Source organism: Eumetopias jubatus, unplaced genomic scaffold (genome assembly GCF_037043125.1).
Source record: "Eumetopias jubatus isolate StellerSeaLion01/CBP00866 unplaced genomic scaffold, mEumJub1_p1.0 scaffold_12, whole genome shotgun sequence".
Classification (NCBI taxonomy): Eukaryota; Metazoa; Chordata; class Mammalia; order Carnivora; family Otariidae; genus Eumetopias; species Eumetopias jubatus.
Genome location: NW_028274818.1, coordinates 70,980,240 through 71,004,836, shown reverse-complemented (window position 1 = coordinate 71,004,836; position 24,597 = coordinate 70,980,240). Strand labels below are relative to the sequence as shown.

The 24,597-nt window shown below is 61.2% G+C and overlaps 1 protein-coding gene across 7 annotated transcripts in view; it reads left to right on the top strand.

The window, feature by feature from the left end:
• Positions 1-18,006, top strand: part of ABCA3 (ATP binding cassette subfamily A member 3) — a 33,960-nt gene extending 15,954 nt beyond the window's left edge. For 5 of the 7 annotated variants that reach the window (XM_028111815.2, XM_028111814.2, XM_028111813.2 and 2 more), the window contains 19 exons: positions 175-329; positions 603-758; positions 1,014-1,224; positions 2,085-2,235; positions 3,495-3,593; positions 4,347-4,533; positions 5,253-5,556; positions 7,558-7,831; positions 10,378-10,582; positions 10,899-11,118; positions 11,423-11,581; positions 12,412-12,584; positions 13,121-13,249; positions 13,327-13,521; positions 15,146-15,333; positions 15,822-15,992; positions 16,256-16,446; positions 16,589-16,662; positions 17,094-18,006. In XM_028111815.2, coding sequence (XP_027967616.1) covers positions 175-329; positions 603-758; positions 1,014-1,224; positions 2,085-2,235; positions 3,495-3,593; positions 4,347-4,533; positions 5,253-5,556; positions 7,558-7,831; positions 10,378-10,582; positions 10,899-11,118; positions 11,423-11,581; positions 12,412-12,584; positions 13,121-13,249; positions 13,327-13,521; positions 15,146-15,333; positions 15,822-15,992; positions 16,256-16,446; positions 16,589-16,662; positions 17,094-17,225 — 3,374 coding nt within the window. In that variant the 3' untranslated portion in view covers positions 17,226-18,006. The remainder of the gene's footprint in view (positions 1-174; positions 330-602; positions 759-1,013; positions 1,225-2,084; positions 2,236-3,494; positions 3,594-4,346; positions 4,534-5,252; positions 5,557-7,557; positions 7,832-10,377; positions 10,583-10,898; positions 11,119-11,422; positions 11,582-12,411; positions 12,585-13,120; positions 13,250-13,326; positions 13,522-15,145; positions 15,334-15,821; positions 15,993-16,255; positions 16,447-16,588; positions 16,663-17,093) is intronic. The other 2 variants (XR_015766532.1, XM_088017270.1) reach the window with 2 other exon arrangements.
• Positions 18,007-24,597: the final 6,591 nt, after the last annotated feature.

The window sequence follows — 24,597 nt, the reverse complement described above, 5'->3', positions numbered from 1 at the left end:
CCTGCCACAGGCCCGCTCACCCACTGAGGCGGGAGCAGGCTTGCCCGCAAACTCACGGCCTGGGTGCTCGTTAGAATGAAGCAAAGCCACGTGAACAGGACCCGGGCCACCCTCATGCCGAGCAGAGGGTGTCAGTGCTGAACTCACACCTCTGGGTCCTCTGCTTGGCCCTAGGTCTCTTTCCCCCAACGAGCGGACGGGCGTATATCAACGGGTATGAGATTTCACAAGACATGGTTCAGATCCGCAAGAGCCTGGGCCTCTGCCCACAGCACGATGTGCTGTTTGACAACCTGACCGTTGCAGAACACCTGTATTTCTATGCACAGGTGAGCCGGCGTCTCAGTGGACTCAGGTCGCGTGCTGGTTCCATGGCCTGTGTGCTTGCGCCCCAGGGCGTGAGCCCTCAGCCCCCCAGCAAACAGAACGCACTCTGAGCAGCCTTTGCAGATCTGCAGTGGGAGGCAGGGAGGGACATCAGGGCACCAGGTGTGGCTCACAGAGAGAAGGGGATGACACCGAGGCCAGGCTCCTCGAGGACTGGACGGGCCAGCCTCCCAGCGGGAGCCCCTGCCGGACCTCTCCGTCCCCCGCTGTTGCAGCTGAAGGGCTTGTCCCGTCAGAAGTGCCCTGAAGAAGTCCAGCGGATGCTGCACGTCCTCGGTCTGGAGGACAAGCAGGACTCCCTGAGCCGGTTCCTGAGTGGGGGCATGAAGCGCAAGCTCTCCATCGGCATCGCCCTCATAGCGGGCTCCAAGGTAGGCGGGCGGGAGGCCCCGGGGCAGGGCCCCGTGCACGCAGACGGCCGCTCGGGATGGCGGCACGGAGGCGTCGGGCTCCAGGCCCCACGCGGCACGGGGTGGCTGCGGCCCCTGGACGCCTGCAGAGCAGCCTGGCCAGGGCGGGACAGCCATGTCTTCACAAACTGGAGCCTCACGGGGCCTCCCGACAGCCAGCCCGGGCCCGCCACGCAGCTCTGCCACCACCTCCAGCAGCCACTGCTCTGCCTGCAGGTGCTGATGCTGGACGAGCCCACCTCGGGCATGGACGCCATCTCCAGGAGGGCCATCTGGGACCTCCTGCAGCAGCACAAGAGTGACCGCACCGTGCTGCTGACCACGCACTTCATGGACGAGGCTGACCTGCTGGGGGACCGCGTGGCCATCATGGCCAAGGGGGAGCTGCAGTGCTGCGGGTCCTCGCTCTTCCTCAAGCAGAAGTATGGTGAGTGGCGCGGGCGGGTGGGTGGGCGGGCGGCGGGGCAGGCCTGCCTCCCTTCCCTACGGGCCCCGTCCCTGGCCTGGAGGGTCCCTGAGGCTAGGAGAGGGGCGGTGATAGGAGCAGGGAGCTAAGGAGCAGACAGTCTTGAGTTGGTTAGGATGGAGTCCAGCTGTGACCAGGGAAGAGAAGAGCAGCCAGCACCAGCCCAGGCCACAGAGGCCAACAGTGCCCTTGGAGAGGCCACGCTCGGTAGCATAGAGGCTCTCAAGCTGGCAGCCCATGGCACGGTCCAGGACCGGTGGTGGTGCGTGGTTTGCCACGTGAGCGTGGCTTCCTTTCTCGAGGGCAGCTCATGGTCCGACACAGTCTAGTGTGGCGGGTCCACCCAGGTCCTGCCCACGGGGGAAGCAAAGACAGAAGCCGAGCTCCCCTCCTCAGACGCTCTGGGAGGTGCACCCCTCTTTCCCGCAGCTACCCCCTCAGGCTGGAGGGAGGCTGGAGAGAGGCTGGAGAGGGCGGCTGCCGTCCCCAGGGCTCCCTTGTGGAGAAAGCAGGTAGCACAGATCTTGGGGACAGTTCCTGCTGCAGCCTCTGAGACTTGGAGTCTGGAGTCTGGAGTCCTACTTGGGCCTCGTGTCCTTACCATGCAGCAGATCACCCCCCACCACCGAGTCCTCTGGCATCTCTGCCCAGCAGTGGGCAGGGAGACCAGGCCCTCAGGACGGCGGGCGCCCAGGGGCTCCGAGGTGCATTCCCGCGGCTCTCTGGCCCCTTCCCCATGAGCCTGCCCTCATTGGGAGCCCAGGGCCAGGAGAGACAGCCTCCACGGGAAACAGCGTCACGTGGGGCTCCTTGCTGTTCAGGTGCAGGCTACCACATGACGCTGGTGAAGGAGCCTCACTGCGACCCTGAGGCCATCTCCCGGCTGGTGCAGCACCACGTTCCCAGTGCCACGCTGGAGAGCAGAGCTGGCTCAGAGCTGTCCTTCATCCTCCCCAAGGAGAGCACGCACAGGTGTGTATCCCAGGGCTGCATAGGCACACGCCGGAGGAGGGGGCTCCATGGTCCTCAGGGTCTCCCAGCTTAGAGGACCTACCTTGTCCCTGTTGGGCTCAGCCAGCGGGCCTGTGACGGCACAGGGTGAACCAGCTTGCTAGATCTGGCAGGCAGGCCTCCCAGGGCCTCAGAGCTGGCAAACCTTCCCATACCTGGAGGCAGAGTGTCTGTGACCCCAACCCCGGGTCAGGCCTGCACAGCAGCTGCTCTGAGTTCCTGTGGGATCCTGCATTTGTGTATCTTCTTGGTGTCAGGCTTGGAGTCTTGGAGACCCCTGGTGTGGGGGGGCAAGAACCAAACCCTCGATTCACATTCAGAAACTGCGGGTATAAATCTGGAAAGTACATTTAATCTTTTGAAGAGCCCAATTGACGTGTGGTTTTACTAAATTCGTACGGTTCCCTGACCTGGTCACGCCGTGACTTCATCAACATCTGCGCTGTGACCACACGCTCATGGCGTTCCCCCCAAAATATGCTAGTGAACCTTCTAGAAAACTCTTTGTCTGAACCTCCAGTGACACCCCCCCCTTTAGGATAGAGTCCCGATAGCAGGGTAAATGGTACCAAGTTCCCTCCTAGAAAGGAGGTGTGTTGACTTCCCCATCAGCAGGATGGGAGAGACTCCATTTTACCCCATGGCTGCCAGCCTCCAGTAAGGTTTTCTTAACATCTGTGTATCCAGTGGGTGAAGTGGCATTTTGTGTTTTTCCGTTCCTGCCGGCAGGAGGTGGAGCCTGGCCCACTGTGCGTGCTCTGGACAGTGTGCGTTCCTGTCCCTTGCTTGGTTGTCCGTCAGTGTTTTATATCTTAGTATCAGCCATTTTTTGCTGCGTTTTTTTTTCCAGTTGGTCATTGACTAATTTTGTGGGATTTGTTTCCCACGAGGATACTTTACGTGTAATGGGTCATACCGTTTCCCTTGTGATTTTTTTCCTGTGAAGCGCTACCCCAGAGTCAGATGAATATTCACCAGTTTCTTTGGGTTTGTTCTGTGATTTCATGTGGACGAATACTACGGAACGCCCCACGGGCCCAAGTACTCAGGGCAGAAGCTCCCGTCGGGACAGAAAAGGGGGAAACCAAGCCCGACCTCGGGGTTTCTTTGCAGTGGCTTTTCAAGGACGGAGGTCCCTTTGCTCCCCCAGACTGCCCAGAGAAACAGGCTGCCTCGAAAGTCACTGAGACGCAGCTCTTCACTTGGGGTCTTGTTTCCAGGTTCGAAAGTCTATTTGCTAAGTTGGAGAAGCAGCAGAAGGAGCTGGGGATCGCCAGCTTCGGGGCCTCGGTCACCACCATGGAGGAGGTCTTCCTCCGGTCAGTAGACACATGTTTCCAACAGTCTGGGCGCACATGCCTGTTTAACGCAAGACAGTGAGGCAGCCCCTCACCCCACACCCCCTGAGGGCAGCCGGACAGCCAGCTGTGGGCAGGGCCCCACGAGCCCCATGGCATTCACCACGCAGAGGGCCACTGAGCTCAGGTCTCTGGAAACTTCCACCCCTCCCTCATGGGGAGTGTGCAGGCGTCCCGGGGGCCCCTTCCCAGAGCAGGTGTCTGTCCATGATGAAGGTGGGGACTGGACAGGCAGACCCCCAGACCTGCGGGCATGCGGCGGGGCGGGGACAACAAACATATTTACCGGACTTGTCTTGAGTGCTTATTTGACAGACAGAGTGCCAAGAACTAGAAGTACAAAGCTAGTGCAAGGTAAAGGTCAGTGCTTGAGGATCCCGGGTCCTAGGGGAGGCAACAGAGTAGCAAGTGCACGGCTCAGGTCACTCCCTGGCATCGGGGCGGCCCAGCACCTGGGGGCCTGCTGGCCTCCCTGCCTACGCTCTCCACAAACGCCCAGCCCATCTCCCAGGGAGGTCCTCATGGGCAGGGCCGTTGTCTGGATGTCTCTGCCAGACTCTGCTTGGCTGCGGTGCCTGGAGTCTGGGGCATCCATTGATGAGCGAGTGAGGAAATGAACCGCCAGCAGGCAAAGCCAATGGTGTGCTCCTCCTCCCAGTGGGATGGCGTCCGTGAGGAGCCGAGCGCTGACCAGCCTCTCGTTTCTTGGCGCAGGGTCGGCAAGCTGGTGGACACAAGCATGGACATCCAAGCCATCCAGCTCCCTGCCCTGCAGTACCAGCACGAGAGGCGGGCAAGCGACTGGGCCGTGGACAGCCACCTGTGCGGGGCCATGGACCCGACCAACGGCGTGGGCTCCCTGATCGAGGACGAGTGCACCACCGCCAAGCTCAACACTGGGGTGAGCACAGAGGGCTGGGGGGCCCCTGAACCCCACGTGTTGGCATCCACGGGGGCCGATGAGGGCTTGCGGAGGCTCAGCTCCCTGGGAAGAGGGTAGATTGCAGGTCACACGGTCATGGCAGGGAGAAGGAAAACCCGGAGCATTTTAATTGACAACTGTCATTTCCTCTTGTCACTGGGCTGCTCACGAATGAGCAAACATTGCACATCATGCTCACGGTGCTCCGTGTACCGAGGGCTAGCCATAGGCCTCCTGCTCACTCAGTGAGGTAGAGGGCAGCATCGGCCCCATTTGGCAGACAGAACACGGGGGGCCTGGGCCCAGGGGCACAGCTGGCGTGTGGCCAAGCAGGCCTTTGACCCCGGCGCCCATGCTGGGAGGACAGCAAAGGGCAGCCCTCTGCTCCCATGTGAGTGCAGGCCGGGTCCTCCCACCAGGATCAGGGGAAGGGCAGAGGTTTGGCTCCCCTATGGGACCGCAGCTGGTCCCCCAGCGCCCAGCGCCCACCTGGCCTCCATGGCGGTGAAACCACCGCCCCCAAGGCCACGTCATGTTACTGAAGGAGCTTTGCGAGCCGCCCTAGGGCCTTGGGGCACGTGGGTCAGCCTAAGGCCCCAGGCTTGCATTTGGACCGGCCTGCTGCTGCTGGGTGGGGGTCCCACGCTGGCCTGCGTGGCAGCCGTGGCAGCCATGGCAGCTCATCCCCTCTGCCACAGCTCGCCCTGCACTGCCAGCAGTTCTGGGCCATGTTCCTGAAGAAGGCCACATACAGCTTGCGCGAGTGGAAGATGGTGGTGGCCCAGGTCCTGGTCCCGCTGACATGCGTCACGCTGGCCCTCCTGGCTGTCAACTACTCCTCAGAGACCTTCGACGACCCCAGGCTGGAGCTGACCCTGGGCGCGTACGGCCGAACTGTTGTGCCCTTCGCCGTTCCAGGGGCCTCCCGGCTGGACCAGCTGCTGGCGGAGCGTCTGAAAGACATGCTGCAGGCTGAGGGCCAGGAGCCGCGGGAGGTGCTGGGTAAGGGGCGGCCATGGGGCTCAGGCCAAGTTGTCCAAGCCTTGCTGCTCAGTCCAGGCGCCATGGGCATCTGGGCCGGTTGGTTCCTTGCGGTCCCACGTACCGTGGCATGTCCAGAAGCACCCCCCTTCCCTGGCTCCGTCATGACATCCAAAAACGCCTCCAGACGTTGCCACTGGGGGAGAAGGCCATCACCCGAGTCAGAGAAAGACATTGGGCAGCGTCTAGGGCTAAGGTTTGCCCGGGTGGCCGTGGACCAAGGTTGTCTGTTTTGGGGCTGTTGTAGGTGAAATGCTAAAGAAACCTCCATGGCCTGTTTGCCGGGCTGGTCACAACATGCACGGAGGAAACTCAGTGCTTTCTTCCATCACATCAAGCCCGAACCATCCACGTCCCTGGTCGTGGCAGCTGGACACTGCCCTGGGCTGAGAGGCCTCGCGCTCGGGTTAAAGGGGTCGTGTGGGAAGGCTGGCTCGGTTCACCACTCCCCTCCCACGTCCCGGTACACTGGGTGGCCAGCAAATCTTGGCAGGAATCGGGTTCTTATTTAGGAAAAGGCTGAATGCCCCTGGCGTAGGCCAGCCCTGCAGTGGGCACTGCTGCTAGGGAGGAATGTGGGCAGCCATGCCCACCACTGTCACCGGGTTAGCCCCGCTGATTCCGCAGTGGGCACTCCTGTCACCTCCATGCCCCCCAGCCTTGTTCGCTGGCTGCCACCCAGCCTGGCCTCAGGAATTTGGGGCTCTCATAGCACACGGTGGCTCTGGGGCATTCAGGACATAGCCTCAGGTGCCCCTGGCCTGAGTCCTCCTGGATGGCCAAAGTGTCCGTTCTGTCATCAAGCGTATGAGCCCACGGTTTTGACCACCTCGCTGTGTGGTCTTGTTACGCTGTATTTAAGGACTTCTGATTCTTTTCCTTGAGTAATGACAGCTGTGCAGGCCGGGGCGGACCGAGCCGTCATAACTCTTGAAGTTAGGGCTCACAGACATGTCCCTGTCCCCTCAGTGACCCTGGGTCCCGTAGGGCAGGTGTCCTTGTTGGACCCATTTACAGCTGAGCGAGAGGCAGGGCCAGGGCAGCGAGGGTGTGAGCGGGTGCATGGGATGCTGGACCATGCAGCCAGCAGCGAGCATAGGCAGACCCCGGCACCACTCGTCAGACCCCCTTCTCCCCAGGCGTCCGCCAGGAAGCCAAGTGAGAGCCAGCAGGACTACCCAGAACCTGAATGCCCGAACGGTCCAAGACCTGAAGTGGGAGTTGGCTGGGGTTCTTCCAGGTGACGAGGGAATGCTCCTCCTTCCTACGCCCTCCTCCCCCAGGCCACTCTTTTTTTTAAAGATTTTATACATTTATTTGAGAGATAGAGCGCGCGCCTGCATAGAAGGAGAGGTAGAGAGAGAAGCAGGCTTCCCACTGAGCAGGGAGCCCAATGCTGGGCTCGATCCCAGGACCCTGGGATCATGCATGACCTGAGCCGAAGGCAGACGCCCAATGACTGAGCCACCCGGGCATCCCAGGCCATTCTTTTGAAAAACCATCTTATTTTTTTCTGAAAAGGTACTTATTCATTCCATAAAAACTGGAACACCAGAAAAACAGGCAGAGGTCCTGTCTAGTTGCACCCCCACCAAGGGCAGCCCCTCCCTGTCCCCTGGCAGCCCCTCCCTGCACCTCTGGCCCGCCCAGCACCTATCGGCTGAGACAGCTCTGCCTTCTCCTGAGTGGCCTCCTCCCTGCCACGCCGGCCCTGGTCCACGGCTGCTCCCTTTAGTGTCCCCTCCACAGGGGGCATTTGTGGGGCAGAAGGAGGAGCTTGCTCTGCCCACATGGCCTCCTGTGGCTACAGTGTGCCTGCTCACCAGAGTCCTGCAGCCTCAGGCCCTGCTGCTCCCATGACGTGGCTCCTCAGCCCGTGTCCTTCCTGCGGTTCCTCCAGAGCCTCAGGCACGCGCCTCAGAGGGCTGTCCTCCGCCGCTCACCCTGCCATTGTCCCCCCAGGTGATCTGGAGGAGTTCCTGATTTTCAGGGCCTCGGTGGAGGGAGGCGGCTTTAACGAGCGGTGCTTGGTGGCGGTGTCCTTCAGAGACGTTGGTGAGCGGACGGTGGTCACTGCCCTGTTCAACAACCAGGCATACCACTCCCCGGCCACTGCGCTGGCCGTCGTGGACAACCTTCTGTTCAAGCAGCTGTGTGGCCCCCGGGCCTCCATCATGGTCTCCAACTACCCCCAGCCCCGGAGCACCCTGCAGGCTGCCAAGGACCAGTTCAATGAGTATGTGCGCCGCCCCTGCCCCCTGCCCCTCTGCCAGAGCCCCACCCCCGACCGTCAGGACCTCTCATCAGGACCGACCCCCCGGGGCAGTACCAGGGACCACCAACGGCCATGCAGGTGGATATGGCACTGTGTCTGCCTTTAGGAAGCTTCTGGGTTCTGGCCAGGGAACCCCTGACCTACATCTTTCTCAGCCTTCCATACTCTTTCCTTGGGTAGCTGGTGAGATCCTGTCCTCCATCCACTGAGGTCTCCGAGGGGGGACTCCTGAGGGTTTGGAGGGCGGCTGTGCCCTCTTCCCAAGTCTGTACCTGGCTCCTGCTGACCGCTGTACCCAGGGGTCCCAGCACACGACCAGGATGCAGAACACAGCGAGGTCAGGGGTCGCTGCCCGAAGCAGCCGCAAGTCAGGAAGCCCCATGGACATCTCTGTTCTCAGGCCTCGTCCTGCCCTGGTGTGTGGGGGACTCTCCCCTACACTGGTTACAGAGCCCCTCAAACCCTGGGACCATACAGAGGAAGCCCGAGAAAATCAGTTAATTTCAGAACCATCACCCCACATAGGGCAATTAATGGGGGGGGCAGTTTCATCTTCACGCCCTGCCCCATACTGGACTGCACTCCAGGCCCTACGCAGACCCTACGAGGTCTTCCCCTCCATGACCTCCACGACCTGAAAGCAGAGACACAGTGGCCGTTGTCTGCCCCTCCAGGAGCAGATGAGCACACTGCAGGGTCGGAACCACATCACTCTGGGACCTCCACTCTGACTGGGCCCCAGGGAGACAGGCCTGCGGGGCCCTCAGACCTGGGCGGGGCGGGGGCCGAACCAGAACAAGGGGCAGCTCCCTCCTGGTGGGCTCAGTGTGGTGGACGGGGCGGTTGGACTCTGTTTTGTTTTTGCAGCGTGAGCAGATAGAACTCTGTACCCGTTTGTAACGTACGGTCAAATTGTCGTTAGCATGTTCGGAGCATGGGGCCCTTGGCACGCTTGCTGTCACTGACACACGAGGTCAGATTAGTTCCAAATGTGTGGTGAACCCTCACCACCTGGATCTGGTCGCATCCCTGGTCACACAAGTTCCAGAGTCTTTTCTCCTGTGATGAGCAGTTTTAAGGTCGTCTCTCTGAGCGACTGCAACACGCGATCTGGGATCGTTAACCTTCACCGTAGTCCCCATGTTGTATGTGACAGCCCCAGGACACATTTATCTTATGACGGGAAAGCCGTACATGTTGACCCCTCACCTGCTGTGCCCACCCCCTGCCCCCCACCTCTGTCAACCACACAATCTGTTCTCTGTCATTCTCTACGACTTCCATTTGGGTTTAGGTTTTTTCAGATTCCATACGTAAGGAAGTCATAGGGTATTTGTCTTTCTTTGTGTGACGTACTTAATTTAGCTCAGTGCCCTCAAGAACCATTCACATTATCACAAATGGCAGGATGTCCTTCTTTGTTGTGGCTGGAAAATGTTCCCTTGTGATCAGACCCTGGTTTCTTGATCCTGCTGACAGGTTGTTTCTGTCTCGGCCGTTGTAAAGCAATGCTGCCATGAACATGTGGCGCCCACATCGCTCAAGTCAGCGATTCATTTTCCGAAAGTGCAATTTCTGGAGCATATAGTGGCTCTGGGTTTAACTTTCTGCTGGCCCTCCACACTGTCCTCCGGTGTGGTGGCCGCCCCCATGTGCATTCCCACCGACAGCACACAAGGGCAGCCCTCTCTCCGCGTCCTTGCCCGCACATACCGGACGTGAGATCTCTGTGAGGTGGTCTCTCCCTGCGGCTTTGACTGGCGTTTCCCTGGTGCTTTGTGGTGCCCAACACGTTCTCATGTGCCTCTTGGACCACAGCGGGATTTTACTGAGCGAGCCGTCACGCCCATGGGAGGCCCCAGGACACAGCAGTCACTGCCCGATCCTCCTTCCCCTTCTCCAGGCGGCCTCCGCGCTGTCCCGTCTGGGGACATACCTGCTCAGGACATCTACTACCGATGGAATCGTTTTGTGACTGGCTTCTTTCACTTCCAAGGCCCATCCATGTTGTAGTGTGTATCCATAATTCTCTGTTTCCAGCCAAATAGCATCCAGGTGTCGAAGTGCCATTTTTGAGACAGACAGGAAGTCTTTAAGCAGCAGAGTAACACCCCCTGTGCTGGTTTCTGACAACCGATTGCAGAATGTGGGATGAGCTGCTGAGGGGGGTAGCCAGCCACAGGGGGTTTCTCAGGAGATGTGGAAAGGCGGATCGGTGGTGGCCCGTCACCTGCGTGTCTGTGGGGGGTGGGGGGCTGGGAGAGTGGTGCCGCCATCACTGGGGACCGGAAGCCCAGAGGAGGAATTCCTGGGATGAGATTTTCCCTGCTCTGAGACCCCCCCCCCCCGACACACACACACAGCTCTGGCATTCTCTCTTAACCCCTGTTAGCAGCTGGGCCACTCCACCGCATGCTTTGGTTGGTGACCAGGGACTTGATGAATGTCCCCTGCTGCCTGGTCCCCGCTCAGTCCCTGACTTGCCCTGTCCCCCTAATACCCCGCAGGGGCCGGAAGGGATTCAACATCGCTCTCAACTTGCTGTTCGCCATGGCGTTCCTGGCTAGCACCTTCTCCATCCTGGCAGTCAGCGAGAGGGCCGTCCAGGCCAAGCATGTCCAGTTTGTGAGTGGGGTCCATGTGGCTACTTTCTGGCTCTCCGCGCTGCTGTGGGACCTCATGTCCTTCCTCGTCCCCAGTCTGCTGCTGCTGGTGAGGGCTGTGAGGTGCTGGGACACCCCCCCGCACGTCACGGGGGGCTTGCTCTGGGGCCCCTGCACTGACTGCAGCCAGCCTGGGGTACATGCCAGCTGCTCAGCCCCATCTGGGAGGGTGGCTGGGAACACCCCTCATCTGTGTCTGCACCCCCAGCCTCCGCCCCACGGTGGCAGGCAGGGCCCCGGAGCGGCATGCCCCGTGACGGCTCCAAGTACAGGGGGGCGGAGGGCAGGTCATCAGGGGGAGTCCCAGGGCTGAAAGCCACCGGGGAGACAGGGCCCCCGAGCCGCCTGCCTCTGTGCCACCACAGGTGGTGTTCAAAGCCTTCGACGTGCACGCCTTCACACGCGACGGCCACATGGCAGATGCCCTGTTGCTGCTCATGCTCTATGGCTGGGCCATCATCCCCCTCATGTACCTGATGAACTTCTTCTTCTCGGGAGCAGCCACTGCCTACACGAGGCTGACCATATTCAACATCCTGTCAGGCATAGCCACCTTCCTCATGGTCACCATCATGCGCATCCCAGGTGGGGGCCTGCGGATCCCCCCCTGCCCCTCACCCCGGGTGCCTGCGGAGCCACTCTGCCCCGAACCTGGGCGGCACCAGCGGGCACTGGACCAGGCCCCTCTGCCGAATGTGGCCCTGCTGGGCCCGCAGCACTTCCGCCTCACGGTTTCAGCCAGGAGGGGGCGCGGGGGGGTTGTCCTGCAGGTGCCGTCCCGGGAGGGCCTGGCTCCCCATGTGGGGGTAACACTCGGCTGGGCGCCTGGCCCCCACACACCGCGCTTGTGTGTCCTCCAGCGTCCACTGGTCTGTGCCCCTCTCCACAGCGGTCAAGTTAGAAGAGCTTTCCAGAACCCTGGACCACGTGTTCCTGGTGCTGCCCAACCACTGTCTGGGGATGGCGGTCAGCAGCTTCCACGAGAACTTCGAGATGCGGAGGTACTGCACCTCCTCGGAGGTCGCGGCCCACTACTGCAGGAAGTACAGTGAGTGTCCCTGCGGCCGCCCCTCTCACCACCCCGCACCCCGCGGCCGTGCTCTCCTGGGGGAGACCCTTGTTCTGCTCTGTGAGGGGGTGCCCCTTCCCCCCAGGCCGCCCCCAGGCTGACCCCCTGGGTCCCTCCGCCACCCAGGCATCTCTGTATCTCCAACCTCCCTCATCTTTCTCCTGCAAGGACATCTGTGGTTGGATTCAGGGCCCATCCCAAATGCGGGATCTCACCTCAAGACCCTTAGCTTTTTACATCTGCAAAGATCCTTTTTTAAGTGGGGTTGCTCATGGGTTCTGGGGGTTAGGACGTGTTGTGTCGTTCTGGGGGCCACCTTTCAGCCCACCACATGCCCTTCCCATGCCTGGACCAGTCTTCAGCTGTGGTCAGCTATCACCTCTGTGACCATGGGGGTGGGGTGGGGGGGTCACATCTTCACGTCTCAGTGAACCCCCTCCGCCGAGCGGGGAAGGAGCCTGGGAGTGAGCAAGCGAGGGCATGACTCGGTCAGTTGTCACAGGCACCCCTTGCAAAGTAAAACTGCTCACAGATGTCGGCAGTTCTTGGGGCTTCTGTGAGGCAGTGACAAGCACAGGGTGCAGCCTTGGAAGACGAGTGGACCCTGTGCCCTCACGGCCTCTGTCGGGGGCCGGTGTGCAGGCACCTGTAGGCCTAGAGAGGGGCTCAGGCTGGGACGCAGGGTGAGAGGGTGCGTAGGGCGGGGGGGCGCACAGGGTGGGGGCACATGGGATGGCGCGGGGCAGGAGGGTGCGGGGCAGGAGGGCGTGGGGCAGGAGGGCGTGGTGCTCACTCCCTTGCCCACACAGACATCCAGTACCAGCAGAACTTCTATGCGTGGAGCGCCCCGGGGGTCGGCAGGTTCGTGACCTCCATGGCAGCTTCTGGATTTGCCTACCTCAGCCTGCTCTTCCTCATCGAGACCGACACGCTGTGGAGGCTGAAGACCTGCCTCTGTGCCTTCCGGAGGAGGCGGGCGCTGGTGAGTGGCCTCCGGCGCTCCCCACACCTCCACCTCCCTCTGGCCTGGGCAGGTGCACGCACGGGAAGGCCACCGTGCTCACCAGCCCCCAGGCTCTCCAGTCCCAGACTCTGGGGTCCCCACAGGCTCTGTCTTGGTAGAGGCTGTTGGGCCGATGGCCCTCGTGTTTGTCACCTACGTCCTGTCCCACAAACGCAGCCTGGGGAGGAGACTGCACTGGACGGACACAGGAACCCAGGGCAGGGGGTCTGCTCTGACCTGTGAAGACCGCTCCGACAAGGAGCTTCTGTCCACATAGTACAGCCTCCATGCCCTCACCCGAGGTTCTTGGCTTTCTCAGTGTGTCCTGCACCATCCTTGCTCCTTGGCAGTCTGCATCTCCTCGGTGCTCATGTCAGCCCTTAAGTCCACCAGCTGTCCTTGTGAAAGCCCCGAGTCAGCACACCAGCGGTGTCAGAGGCCCCCGCCCTTTGTCCCATGGAAGAGGACCCCCTGAGCTGGAGGTCACCTGCGTGGTCTTTTTCTGGAACAATTAGATGGAAGCGTATGCTCGGACGTCAGCACCTCCTGAGGACCAGGACGTGGTGGATGAAAGGAACCGGGTCCTGGCCCCCAGCATGGATTCCCTGCTGGACACACCTCTGGTTATCAAGGAGCTCTCCAAGGTAAGGTGGGCCTCCCCACACCGGCCCTGGGCAACCCCTTTGGCTGCCTGCAGGCCCCAACACCCGGTGTCCCGCAGGTGTATGAGCAGACGATGCCCCTGCTTGCCGTGGACAAGATCTCCCTTGCAGTCCATAAAGGGGAGTGTTTTGGCTTGCTGGGTTTCAACGGAGCCGGGAAAACCACAACTTTCAAAATGCTGACGGGGGAGGAGACCATCACGTCTGGGGATGCCTTTGTCGGGGGCTACAGCATCAGCTCTGAAATTGGGAAGGTGGGTGCAGCCAGAGAGGCGGGAAGAGGGGGCCCCGTGGAGGCAGGGATGGGGCTCGTTCCTGGCTCACAGTGCGTGAACAGGAGGACGAGGTGGTGACTGGGGCCAGAGCGAAGCAATGGGGAGGGCAGAGGGGACGGGAAGATAAGAGCCCCCTAGGCCCGAAGGGCCCAGGCCACAGCCTCTCTCTGGGAAGCCGCTCCTCTGGACCCGGGGCCGTGGTGCTCACAGCACTGTGCAGTCCATGTGCACAGATTGATCATAACGGTGCCCTGAGCCGCTCAGACCAGGCATTCCACCAAGAATCAAAGCTGGGTAAAATGCCAGTGACAAAGCTCATTGTTAAGAGCATTGTAGAGCCTGCTGCACAGTGAGGAGCCCCGGCCAAAATTCTTGTGCCCCGAGAGGCACGGCAGGTTCCACCTCTGCAGAGAGCACATGGTGCTCCTGGCCCCCCGGGCACAGGTTTCAGGGCCTCATTGAGTGAAGGGGAGAAACCGAAGCCCGGGGCCCCCATGGTAGGGTGAGAAATGAGACTTTCTCCACGTGGGGCCAGGTAAGGATGAACCAGGCTGCCCTCCCACTCTCTGTGCCCCTGGGGATTGGGTGGGGGGTCCTCTGTGTGCCGAGGGGAGGAGCAGAGCCTGGGCCAGGGCCTGGGGGCAACCGTGTGTCCCGCCTGGCAGTGGGGACTTCTAGTCTGCCATGCCCGCAGAGTGCCGCCCACATTGTCTGGAGGAAGGCCTTCCTCTGAGGCCCCCAAGAAGCCCCAGACAGTGTTCCAGGGCCTGTGGGCAGTTCATGCACACCGAGAAACAAAGGAAGCATGGCCCCATGTCAAGAACCTGCGGGAGAAAAAAGCCCAGCACTATAGATTTGCCACCGCCAGACCCGGATTCTAAAACACCTGTGTTTACAGTGTTTAGAGAAACAAACAAGTTTAGACACACAGGCAGAAAAGAGAAAACCATAAACACGTCTTAGAAGCTGGAGAGGGAGGGGACTCGTCCATTTGTCTGGTCTGAGCTCCAGCGGATGGGAGAGCACGGGGACCAGTACTGAGTGATGGGGCAGCGGCAGAGAGAGAGTGTTCCCAGGTGGGCCGAAGCCTAGGAGCCCTCAGGAGAGTAAGGAGAGAGAAAACCCTGCCTGGAATCCACAGACCAACCCCAGGCTCACCGGCCCTTTGCCTGCTGCTGCAATAGCCAGGGAGACGGTGCGGCTGCGGGGGGTCCACGTGACCCCCGCCCCAGAGGCGCCGCCTGCAAACCCCTCCTTGATCAGCGGGAGCAGAGGGCAAGGGCTTACACGCCCCGCGCCTGTTTAATATCTGACAGGTACAGGAGCAGTGACGCAAATGTCACAGCGATGGTGGCCTTGTGCTCCTGCCCACCCTGCATGCCGTGGCCACGTTGGCTCCTGCAGTCACTGGCACCTAGGGGTGGGGCGGGATGTGCGCCCGGGCATCCACGAGCTGGCGAGGACCCTCCGGTGTCCCTGACAAAGTGCAGTGTGGGGGCCGCCAGGGCCTGTCCACCGCCAGGCTGCCCCACACGGATCCGCTGGGAGAAACCTGGAGGAGCCCCCCCCCTGACCCGCTGCACCCCCTGCACCCCACCTCCAGGTGCGGCAGCGGATCGGCTACTGCCCCCAGTTTGACGCCCTGCTGGACCACATGACGGGCCGGGAGACGCTGGTCATGTACGCCCGGCTTCGGGGCATCCCCGAGCGCCACATCGGCGCCTGCGTGGAGAACACACTCCGGGGCCTGCTTCTGGAGCCGCACGCCAACAAGCTGGTCAGGACGTACAGGTGCGGCTGCACTCCGGCCCCCTAACCACCCCGTGCCACAGTGACTCCCGCGCCCCTGGGGTGGAGTCTGAGTCTCCCTTACCGTAAAGCTGGTGGCAGCCGAACAGGTCTGGGGCCAGAGCTGCCACCCGTCGTTCCAGGATCAGATGGGGATCTGGCGGCATGACCCAGGCAGTGGAGGGGGGGCCTGCCCTGCCGGTTCCTACCAGTTCCTGCCACTGGGGAGGCACGGCCAGGCCAGGGGGAGGTCAGGCCTGTCAGGCCCCGGTCAGCAGAGACAGACGGTGTTACTGTCCTCTGGGTGTGGACTGACACCCCAGCACAGCTTTCCTTGGGGCCCCCAAAACCACAAGGTGGGCTTTCCAGGCACGCTCCCCTCATTCCTGTTCACCCGGGGCGCTCTGCGATCACTGGGCCCAGTCTGATGCTAGGACACAGGGAGCCTGTGCTAATCATGAGCCTTGCCACCCACACACCCCTGCTCCCAGCGGTGGCAACAAGCGAAAGCTGAGCACAGGGATCGCCCTGCTTGGAGAGCCTTCGGTCATCTTCCTGGATGAGCCATCCACTGGCATGGACCCCGTGGCCCGGCGCCTGCTCTGGGACACTGTGGCACGGGCCCGAGAGTCCGGCAAGGCCATCATCATCACCTCCCACAGGTAGAGCCGGGGTCTCGGGGTCAGTGGAAGAGCCGAGACGAGGGCTGGCCGGGTGGGGCCGGGTGGACAGAAGACCTGTCAGCAGCTGGCTCAGAGTCTGTGAGGAAAGTCGCCAGCTAGCCATGTGGGCCACCCTCTGAACATGGGAATCAGGAACAGTGCGATCCGGCCGTCGACACCGGCCCCTCTGCCTGAGCCTTTGACACGGAAGGCAGGCGTCGGCATCCCCCGGCCCCGTGTCAGGCCTCTGCCCCTCTCCCCAGCATGGAGGAATGCGAGGCCTTGTGCACCCGGCTGGCCATCATGGTGCAGGGTCAGTTCAAGTGCCTGGGCAGCCCACAGCACCTCAAGAGCAAGTTTGGCAGCGGCTACTCCCTGCGGGCCAAGGTCCGGAGCGACGGGCAGCAGGGGGCGCTGGAGGAGTTCAAGGCGTTTGTGAACCTGACCTTCCCAGGTGAGGGCCTCTGCGCAGAGGGCATCTGTGCCTCACCCCTGCCGAGTCCCCCATCCCTGACCCCTGGGAGGAGGGCCATGATTGCATGGTCCCCTGCCCTCCAGCCTGGCCCTCACGGGGACACGGTGTCTTCTTCATGCAGGCAGCGTCCTGGAAGATGAGCACCAAGGGATGGTCCATTACCACCTGCCCGGGGATGACCTCAGCTGGGCCAAGGTGAGTGTGGGCCCTGCCAGCCTAGCTGGGGCTGGGGAAGGCCCTTGCAGCTGTGACTCCTTCTGTGGGGCTTCTAGGCTCCTTCCATAGAGGAGTCTCTTATGGTTTCTGCTCTAGCACTCATCCTAAAATCTGCCAGGTTCAGAGGCTCATTTGAGTCAGAAAAAAATGGGTGCAAAAAAGGGAACTGGCCCAGAGAGCGTGCCCAAGTTTGCACCCCGAGCTGGGAAGATTCGGGGGAAGCCTGGCCCCAGGGCCTGCTTATCCTGCACAGCCCCCCTCCTCTGCCGGGGAGCAGGGGCTCTGGCTGGGTCAGGGTAGGACCTCTGGGAGCCTTAGCCCCCCCACCCCTTGGGGCCAGAGCACTCCCAGACCAGCCAAGGTGCCCCCGCTCCTGGGCTTGTTAACAGCCGCTTTTCTGCTCCCACAAGGTGTTTGGTGTTCTGGAGAAGGCCAAGGAGAAGTACGCCATGGACGACTACTCCGTGAGCCAGATCTCACTGGAGCAGGTCTTCCTGAGCTTCGCCCACCTGCAGCCACCTGCCGAGGACGAGGGGCCATGAGGAGCCCACAGGCGTGGGGCAAGTGGCCGCACAGGCAGGCGTCCTCCCTCTCCGAGCTCATCTTATCCTGCACCTTTATTTCCAATCACCGTTTTCTATAATGGACGCGAGAATCAAGGCACAGTGGGGACCAGGATGTCAGAGCCCTCGCGCTGGGAATCAGCATGCGAACATCCATGTCCAAGGCAGTGGCCAGAGCCCCTCTCTGGAACTCGGGACCCAGCAAAAGCAGCCCCGCAGCCCGTGCGGGTGAGCCTTGGGGTCTCTGGGCAGAGAGCCCCTCGGGAAGGGGCTGCAGCCGACCTGGGGGTTGCATTTCCTCAAGTGCTCACGAGACGAGCACCAGTAACACCCCCACGTCTGCACACAGCATGGAGCCTCCCTGGGGCGACACGGGGAGCCAGCAGGACAGCGGGCAGCAGGGCTCGCCAGGCTGCCCGGAATGGAGAGAATGTCGCCTGTGGCCGTCCACGAGGGAGGTGCTGGCTGTGACCACACTCTGTGATCTTGGCTTCCGGGGGCCTGGGAGTCGCTGCTCCACGGAGCGTGCTCTCGATGCCGGGTAGGGCTGACCCCGCGCCTGGCACCATCACACAAGCGTCTCCCAGGGTCGGCAGGCTCGGGGAGAGAAGGCAGTCCTTAATGCCCAAGGCTGGCTTCTGGAGAAGCCACCAGCGGGAGGCCAGTTGGGGACCACTGCGGGACCAAGGGACCGTCTATGGAGGATGCACCTGACACGCGGTGACTCTATCCAGAAAATAAAGTCCAGGAGGGAACATGACCTCGGTCTGTATGGAGTGACTTCCAGTGCTCACTGCCAGGAGGTGAAGCAGCCAGGCTGGCAGGCGCCAGAGCGGGTTAGACAGACCCCTGGCAGGTCCACCGTCCCCACCGGGAGGCACGAGCGCAGGGTCAGGGTGGGGGGTGCAGACCCCCGTGGGGCGGGAGGCCTTGGACACCAGGCCCACTCGGGGCTTTAGGCAGAAGATTCTTCTTCCGTATCAGCTTCCTTTTAATTTATATGCTCTTATTTCTGACAGTTTTCTTTTTAAGATTTTTAAATTTATTTGAGAGATAGAGTGAGTGTGCGCACAGAGGGAGAAGGAGAAGCAGGCCTCCCACAGAGAAGGGAGACCCATGCGGGGCTCAATCCCAGGACCCTGGGACCATGACATGAGCCGAAGGCAGACACTTAACGACTGAGCCACCCAGGCGCCCCATTTCTTAGTTTCCTAAATTTCCACGGTTTGAATCTCTTTCTGTATTCCTTTAGAATTCATAGTTTTAGAGACTTGTTGCATCACTTTGATCCTTTAGGACAATCTCGTGCATTTTTATCAACCTCCCCACGCTTAGGAACGCTGCAAAGTCTCCAGTAGCTTTCTCTTCCCCTTAGAATTCCTTACACCCTCATCCTTTAGTTCCACGTTATAAAACGTAAACTCGGGTGGTTGTGGCCCTAAATGTGCCCCCACGGGAAGCGGCTTCTGGGAGGCGGGCTTGGGCTGATGCAGGGTTGCTGGGGTTGGCCGGGCGGTTGGAGGAGGGGTAGAGCCAGTGGCCCTACTGCTCCATGGCCTGAGCTCTCTTTTCAGCCTATGTGTTACAGATTTAGAAATCTGGCTTTTTCTTTCCTTTGAGGGCGTGAGGAAAGGCATTCAAGACTGAAGGAACAGCATATGCGAGGCACACCCACCCTGAAATCAGATTGCACTGATCCAGAGAGAGGTGCTTCATGTGACAGGACAAGGAGGAGAGAGGGCTGTGGAGACAGGCAGGATGAAAGTGGCCGTGGTCCTGCTCAGACCCTTCTTCAGAAGACCACCAGTGGCTGGAGAGAGGGCAGGGCAGGGCTGAGCTACTGCAGTGGGGACCAGAGGGGCCGGTGTGCCGCACAGTCCGTGAGAGCCCGCAGGGCCCAGGGTGTCTGTGGGATGAGCGTGGAGCACTGCAGCCAGGCAGGAGGGACCCCAGGAGTCCTGCTGGAAGGGGCATCGCCAGATCATCTGCAAGGCTGCTGGACACCCAGCACAGGAGCTGAGAATCCTTGAGGAGCCAGGAGTGCGGCCTGAACCCTCTTCTCCCCGAGCCTAGCTGGTTTCGTTTGAGCTGAGACAGCTCCGGGCCCCAAGATGGGGAAGGAACCACAGACAGACACCCCAACAGGAGAGCTGACCTGCTTCATCCCCCATCCCCAGCCCATCCCTCTCCTCCAGGCCCTGGGGCCTTGGGGGCAGGGGGATGGTGACGACACTCCCAAGGGGCCTGACACCCACGCGAGGGCTGAGGAGGTCTGTGTAAAATCTGGCCCCATCCAATGGTGTGGCTCAACCGAAACACAGTGGCCTGTCCCTAAGCATGACAGTGCCACTCAGAACGTGGCCTGACAAGAGAGGAAGGGGCAGATCCTGCTGGGCCCAGGCCTGGGCCTCAGGCCGAGCCCCTCCACTGCTCCCCCCTGGGGAAGAATGCCAGGCAGCAGTACACAGGTCCGCTGCCGCGGGTCCAGGGGACCCCACCCCCGGCCACAGAAACAGCTCCTGTGGAGGGAAGGCTCCAGCCGGCTAACCGCACACACCAGAAGGCCCAGCCCCAGCAGTTTACAGACAGGCGTTTATTTCTCTGCCAAGTACAAAGTCCAGAGAAGGAGGGTCTGGGCGTTGTGTCACCATCAAGGCCTCAGGGAGTCAGATTCCATCTGCCTGCTGTGTCCAGGTGGAGGCTCCCTCTCAAGGTCCTTTCCTGGGGTCAAGGTGTCCCTGAGGCTCCGGATGGAATGGCAGGAAGCAGGAACAGCAGGAGGACCCAGCCCCTGGAAGTCGTGTGTGCGTCTCTGCATCACTGCCCAGCACACAGGCAGGGCTGCACCAGGCACAGGGAGCTGGGACACCAGCTAGGTACCCCAGATAAAAGCCAGGCTCCAGGACACAATCCCAGCCTCCACCACAACTGCAGTGTGCAGACTGGCATCCTCGAGGGAGGCCCTACCAGGCATGCTCTTGTTGCCCGTCTGAGCTGCTCAGACCCCACCTCACTTAGGAAGGCCCACAGCCCAGCAGAAGTGGCCCACCTCCCCACCATGGAGTGTCCTGGCCCTTTGGTTGCAATGACACAGAAAGGCAAACTGGAGTTTTTTGCTGGGCAAATGCCAATCCCAGATATTCAGTCCAGGACCCCAGGGGGAGCTGAGGTCAGCTGCGTCTCAGGGACCCTCAGCCCAGTCTCAGGAAGCAGCTGACGGACTAAGGCTGATGGAGGAGTGAGCCAAGGCCAGCACCTGGAAGGAAGGCTGGAAGGCGCTGGTCCAAGGGTGGCCACAAGCTGCCTGGGGATGACCATACCCCCAGGGTGAAGGACAACCTGGCCCAGCCCACCTGGCCTGGACCCACGTGAGCCCAATTCTTTGGCCACATAGAGACAGCAATGTCCCAACCCCAGACATGATACCTGCAGGGCCAGAGCCTGGAGATGAGGGGCGAGGGTTCCCAGAGACCGGGGACCAGACGAGCAGGCAGGCTGACTGATTTGGCTGCTCCATCTACAGGATACCCCAGGCCAGCTGCTGTCCAGCTCCCTTCTGGGGACCAGCAGGATACTGATGGTGTAAGCCAGCCGCGTCCTCTGAGACCCCCACTCCCATGCAGACTCGTCAGTGTGAAGGGCGGGCCACCTGTGCTCAGCCAGACCCTGTGGCCACACCAAAAGGCCGAGCCTTACCTGCACACAGAGGGACTTCCCTGGGTAGACAGCCTGGGCTCCACTTGAGACCAGAGGGGCGAACCCCACCCGCTCCTGCATCAAGGAGCTGGCCCACAGAGGTTCTAAGAGGTCCCCCCAAACACCAAGATCAGGATTAGGCTGCTCACCCCACCCCGCAGCTGAGGCCAGCAGGCCATGTGTGATACCCCACTCTCCAGACACGAGGCCCCTTTCCTGAACCCCGGCTCAGGTCCAACTCCAAACCCTGGAAGATTCAACTCCCTTTCCCAAAGGAGGGAGAGTCACTGGCATCCCTGCACAAGGGGGCTTAGGGCAGGTGGGCCGAGAGGCTACCCGCGAAGGGGCAACGAGGCAGAGAACTCGGTCCCCACAGCCCCTCAGGAGAGCACCAGAAAGCAGGGTGTTTGGCCCTGGAGTCCCTTCCCCACCCGACAGGCCCACATAGCCTGGGCCTCAAGCAGGCACAAGGAGAAGCTGAAGCTACAGGGTCAGGCCCGAGGAGCGGGGGCCCTGCCTTCCTTCCTCAACACACAGGGCTGCCCAGGCCCCGCTCCTGGGGCCTGGCCTATACCCCACAGATGCTGGTGTCAGATGCCTCCAAGACTGGAGAAGCTCCAAGTTAACTGGCTGTGGATGGCACAACATAGGCCCTGGGAGCAGGGCCACGGGCCAAGACGCCTTGGTCGCAGTCAACACTCCACATGGCCCTCAGCGCACCCAGGGCTGCAGCACACCAGCTTCACTTCTCTGTATCCAGCTCTGGCTGGACCCCACCCTGCCTCCTGTGGGCCCCCCCCCCCCCAGCTCTAGTGTCACTATCCTTGACTTCCCTGGGGCAGAAATGAACACAGGGCTTTGGGCATGAAAACCAGCACAAGCCCCCAAGCTCACTGCTCAGCAGCCCCTAGGAGAGTCCACAGTTGCCTGCTGGCAGGAGGAGTGGGGGGAGGTCTCAGGACCGGACACCCCACACCTTGGAGACCCCAAGCCTGGAGCTGGAGAGGCCTCCCCACAACTCCAGATCCTCACTGGTGGTCTGGCCCTTTAAGACCCAGCCTGGGGGCGCCTGGGTGGCACAGTCAGTTAGGGGAGTTAAGCGTCTTCGTTAAGCCTCTGCCTTCGGCTCAGGTCATGATCCCAGAGTCCTGAATCGAGCCCCGAATCAGGCTCCCTGCTCTGCGGGAAGCCTGCTTCTCCCTGTTTGCTGTTCCCTCTGCTTGTGCTCTCTCTCTCACTGTGTCTCTTTCTGTCAAAGTAAGTAAATAAAATCTTTAAATAAAAAAAAAAGAAAAGACCCAGCCTGGCCACCCAGAAGGACCAGCCAGAGCCTCTTCCTGGGCTCCTTCAGGGGCTACAGGCACTCAGGAGCCCAGGCCTGTAGGACCCAGGCCTTGGCAATCCAGCTCTTCTAATGTCTCCCTCAAGGTCACCAAGCCATCACCAGCTCCCTGACCCCACCCAAACCCCTCTGTTGCACCTGGCCAGGCCACCCCTGCCCTTAGCGTAGGCACTATTATCGATAGGTAGTAGTGCTTTCTTGACATGGTTTACAAGGGAATGCGATGTGTACTTGAAGCTCCTGGATGGCCCACCGTGACCTCCAGCACAATCCAGGCTACCACTAAACCATGTCCCAGGTCACCAGCCTCCAAGGACAGGCACTGCAGAGGCCATCAGGCCCACAGAGAATGAAGGCAGAGGGAACATTCTGATTCCAAAGGGAGAGCAGCCCCACATGCCAACAGGTTGCCCTCGACCCCGGGAAGGAAGGGAGGGGCTCAGGACACTGAGAGAACCAGGCGTGGGGCTGGCTGCCAGTCGCCCCGTCTGCAGGAGCCCTGCCCCACCCCCACCATCAAACCGGGACCAAAGACCTTCAAAGGTCCACGGAGGACCCAGCATCCCAGCCCTCAGCCCCCAGAGCCTTAGTCGGTTGGCACAGGGGTGTAAGAAGGGGAAACCAGAACTCCTGGAAGGCGGGGTCGGGGGCCTCCAGTTTTAATTTCTTACGTTTCTTCTGAACACATTCTGTTGATCTTCAAAATGGCAAAAAGACAAGATGCTCAAATTTTAAAGCTCAACAGCTGATAACACACTTGATAACAAAAATCTGTAATATTTAGAAACAAATGCGATTAAATTTATGTGTCTGATTAAATCATGCTTTAGATATAATATAAAACTTGTTAAAATTTATATGCGTGCCAAATTATATCACTTTAGCACATTTTTTAAAAGCACAGGCGGTTGTCAGCCCAGCTGCTTGTGTCCCTACCCCCCTCTCGCCATGGTGGAGTCACTGGCCTGCTCCCTCCCCACCCCAGGGTGTTGGTGCCGCCCTGGGCAAAGGCTCTGCTGAGTCAAGGCCCTTCAAGCACGCAGAGAGCAATGACTTCCCGACAGAGTCTGCAGCACCGTCCAGCCCTCCCTGGGTACTAGCTGCAACCTGGACTCTGCTGTCCTTGCCTGGCAGCTAATCCATCTCCAAGTCACCGAGGTTCCTTCCTCCAAAAGAGATCCGCTCGCCATCTGTTGCCTTCTCTTCCTTGATGCACCTACCTGTTCAGACCACGTCTGCGGCAGGGTGCACCCTCTTTCCTCCCACTGAGTCATGGAGTACTGACCGCTTGCCAGACACGGGCCGGGAACGCCGGAGGCACCTCGGTGAACAAAATCCGAAAGCTCTGGCCCGCTGGGCACCGGGATTTACTCTTTCCAGCCTCCTGCCTGGGTTCGAGGCCACTACTGTGCCAGAAGAGTCAGCCTCCCTGCCTGCACTGTCCACCGGCCAGAAGGGTGACGGCTCGGCGCGGGATGCTGCACATGCTCCATGTCGCCCCAGCACCGCTGAACCCCACATTCCTAGCCCCGGCCTGCGAGCCGCCACCCCGGCCTCCCCCCGCTTCCTCCGACGAGCCTCCGCGCCGCTGCACCTGCTAGTCCCTCTGCCGAGCGCCCGCTCTTACTCCGGTCCCAGCTGCAGCGTCACCTCCTCGGAGGCGCTTCCCGCTTCGCATCTTGTCTTCTACCCTGCCTTTCGCTCCCAGTTGGCGATGGCCGCACTGGCCCCTATCTAGGCTGGGGACCCTGCCGAGCCCCGCTGGCGCAGAAGCGGGGTCTGCACCGTCACTCCGTACACCTCGCGTCGTTTTTAATCTCACCAGCCAGTCCCTGCACCTGCCCGTCCCCCTGCGCCCTGCGGGCCCCACGGTCTGCCGCCCCCACGGTCTGCAGCCAGAGGCCGCCGCGCCCGCACTGCCCGCACTGCCCGCACTGCCCGCACTGCCCGCACTGCCCGCACTGCCCGCACTGCCCGCACTGCCCGCACTGCCCGCCGCCCCACGAGCGCAGCAGCGTGGGTCAGAGGCTGCGAGCCCAGTGCGCACGCGCAATGGGCGGGGCGGGGCCGCGGCTGCGTTAACTCCCTCCGCGCCGGCCCGGGAGCTACCCGCGCGGCGCGGCCCCCAGCCAACAATCTACCGGCCTCATGTGGGACGCACCCAGCCCCGGGTAGCCCCAGATACCTCCCCAGGGAGGGAAATAGAAGAAGAGTCCCCGACGCGGCTAACCAGAAACGGCCGTGGCCCTTTAACACTCCCCTCGCTCGCTCCCATTGGCTGAGGCGCTTTACGTCATCGCTGCGCGCCCGACA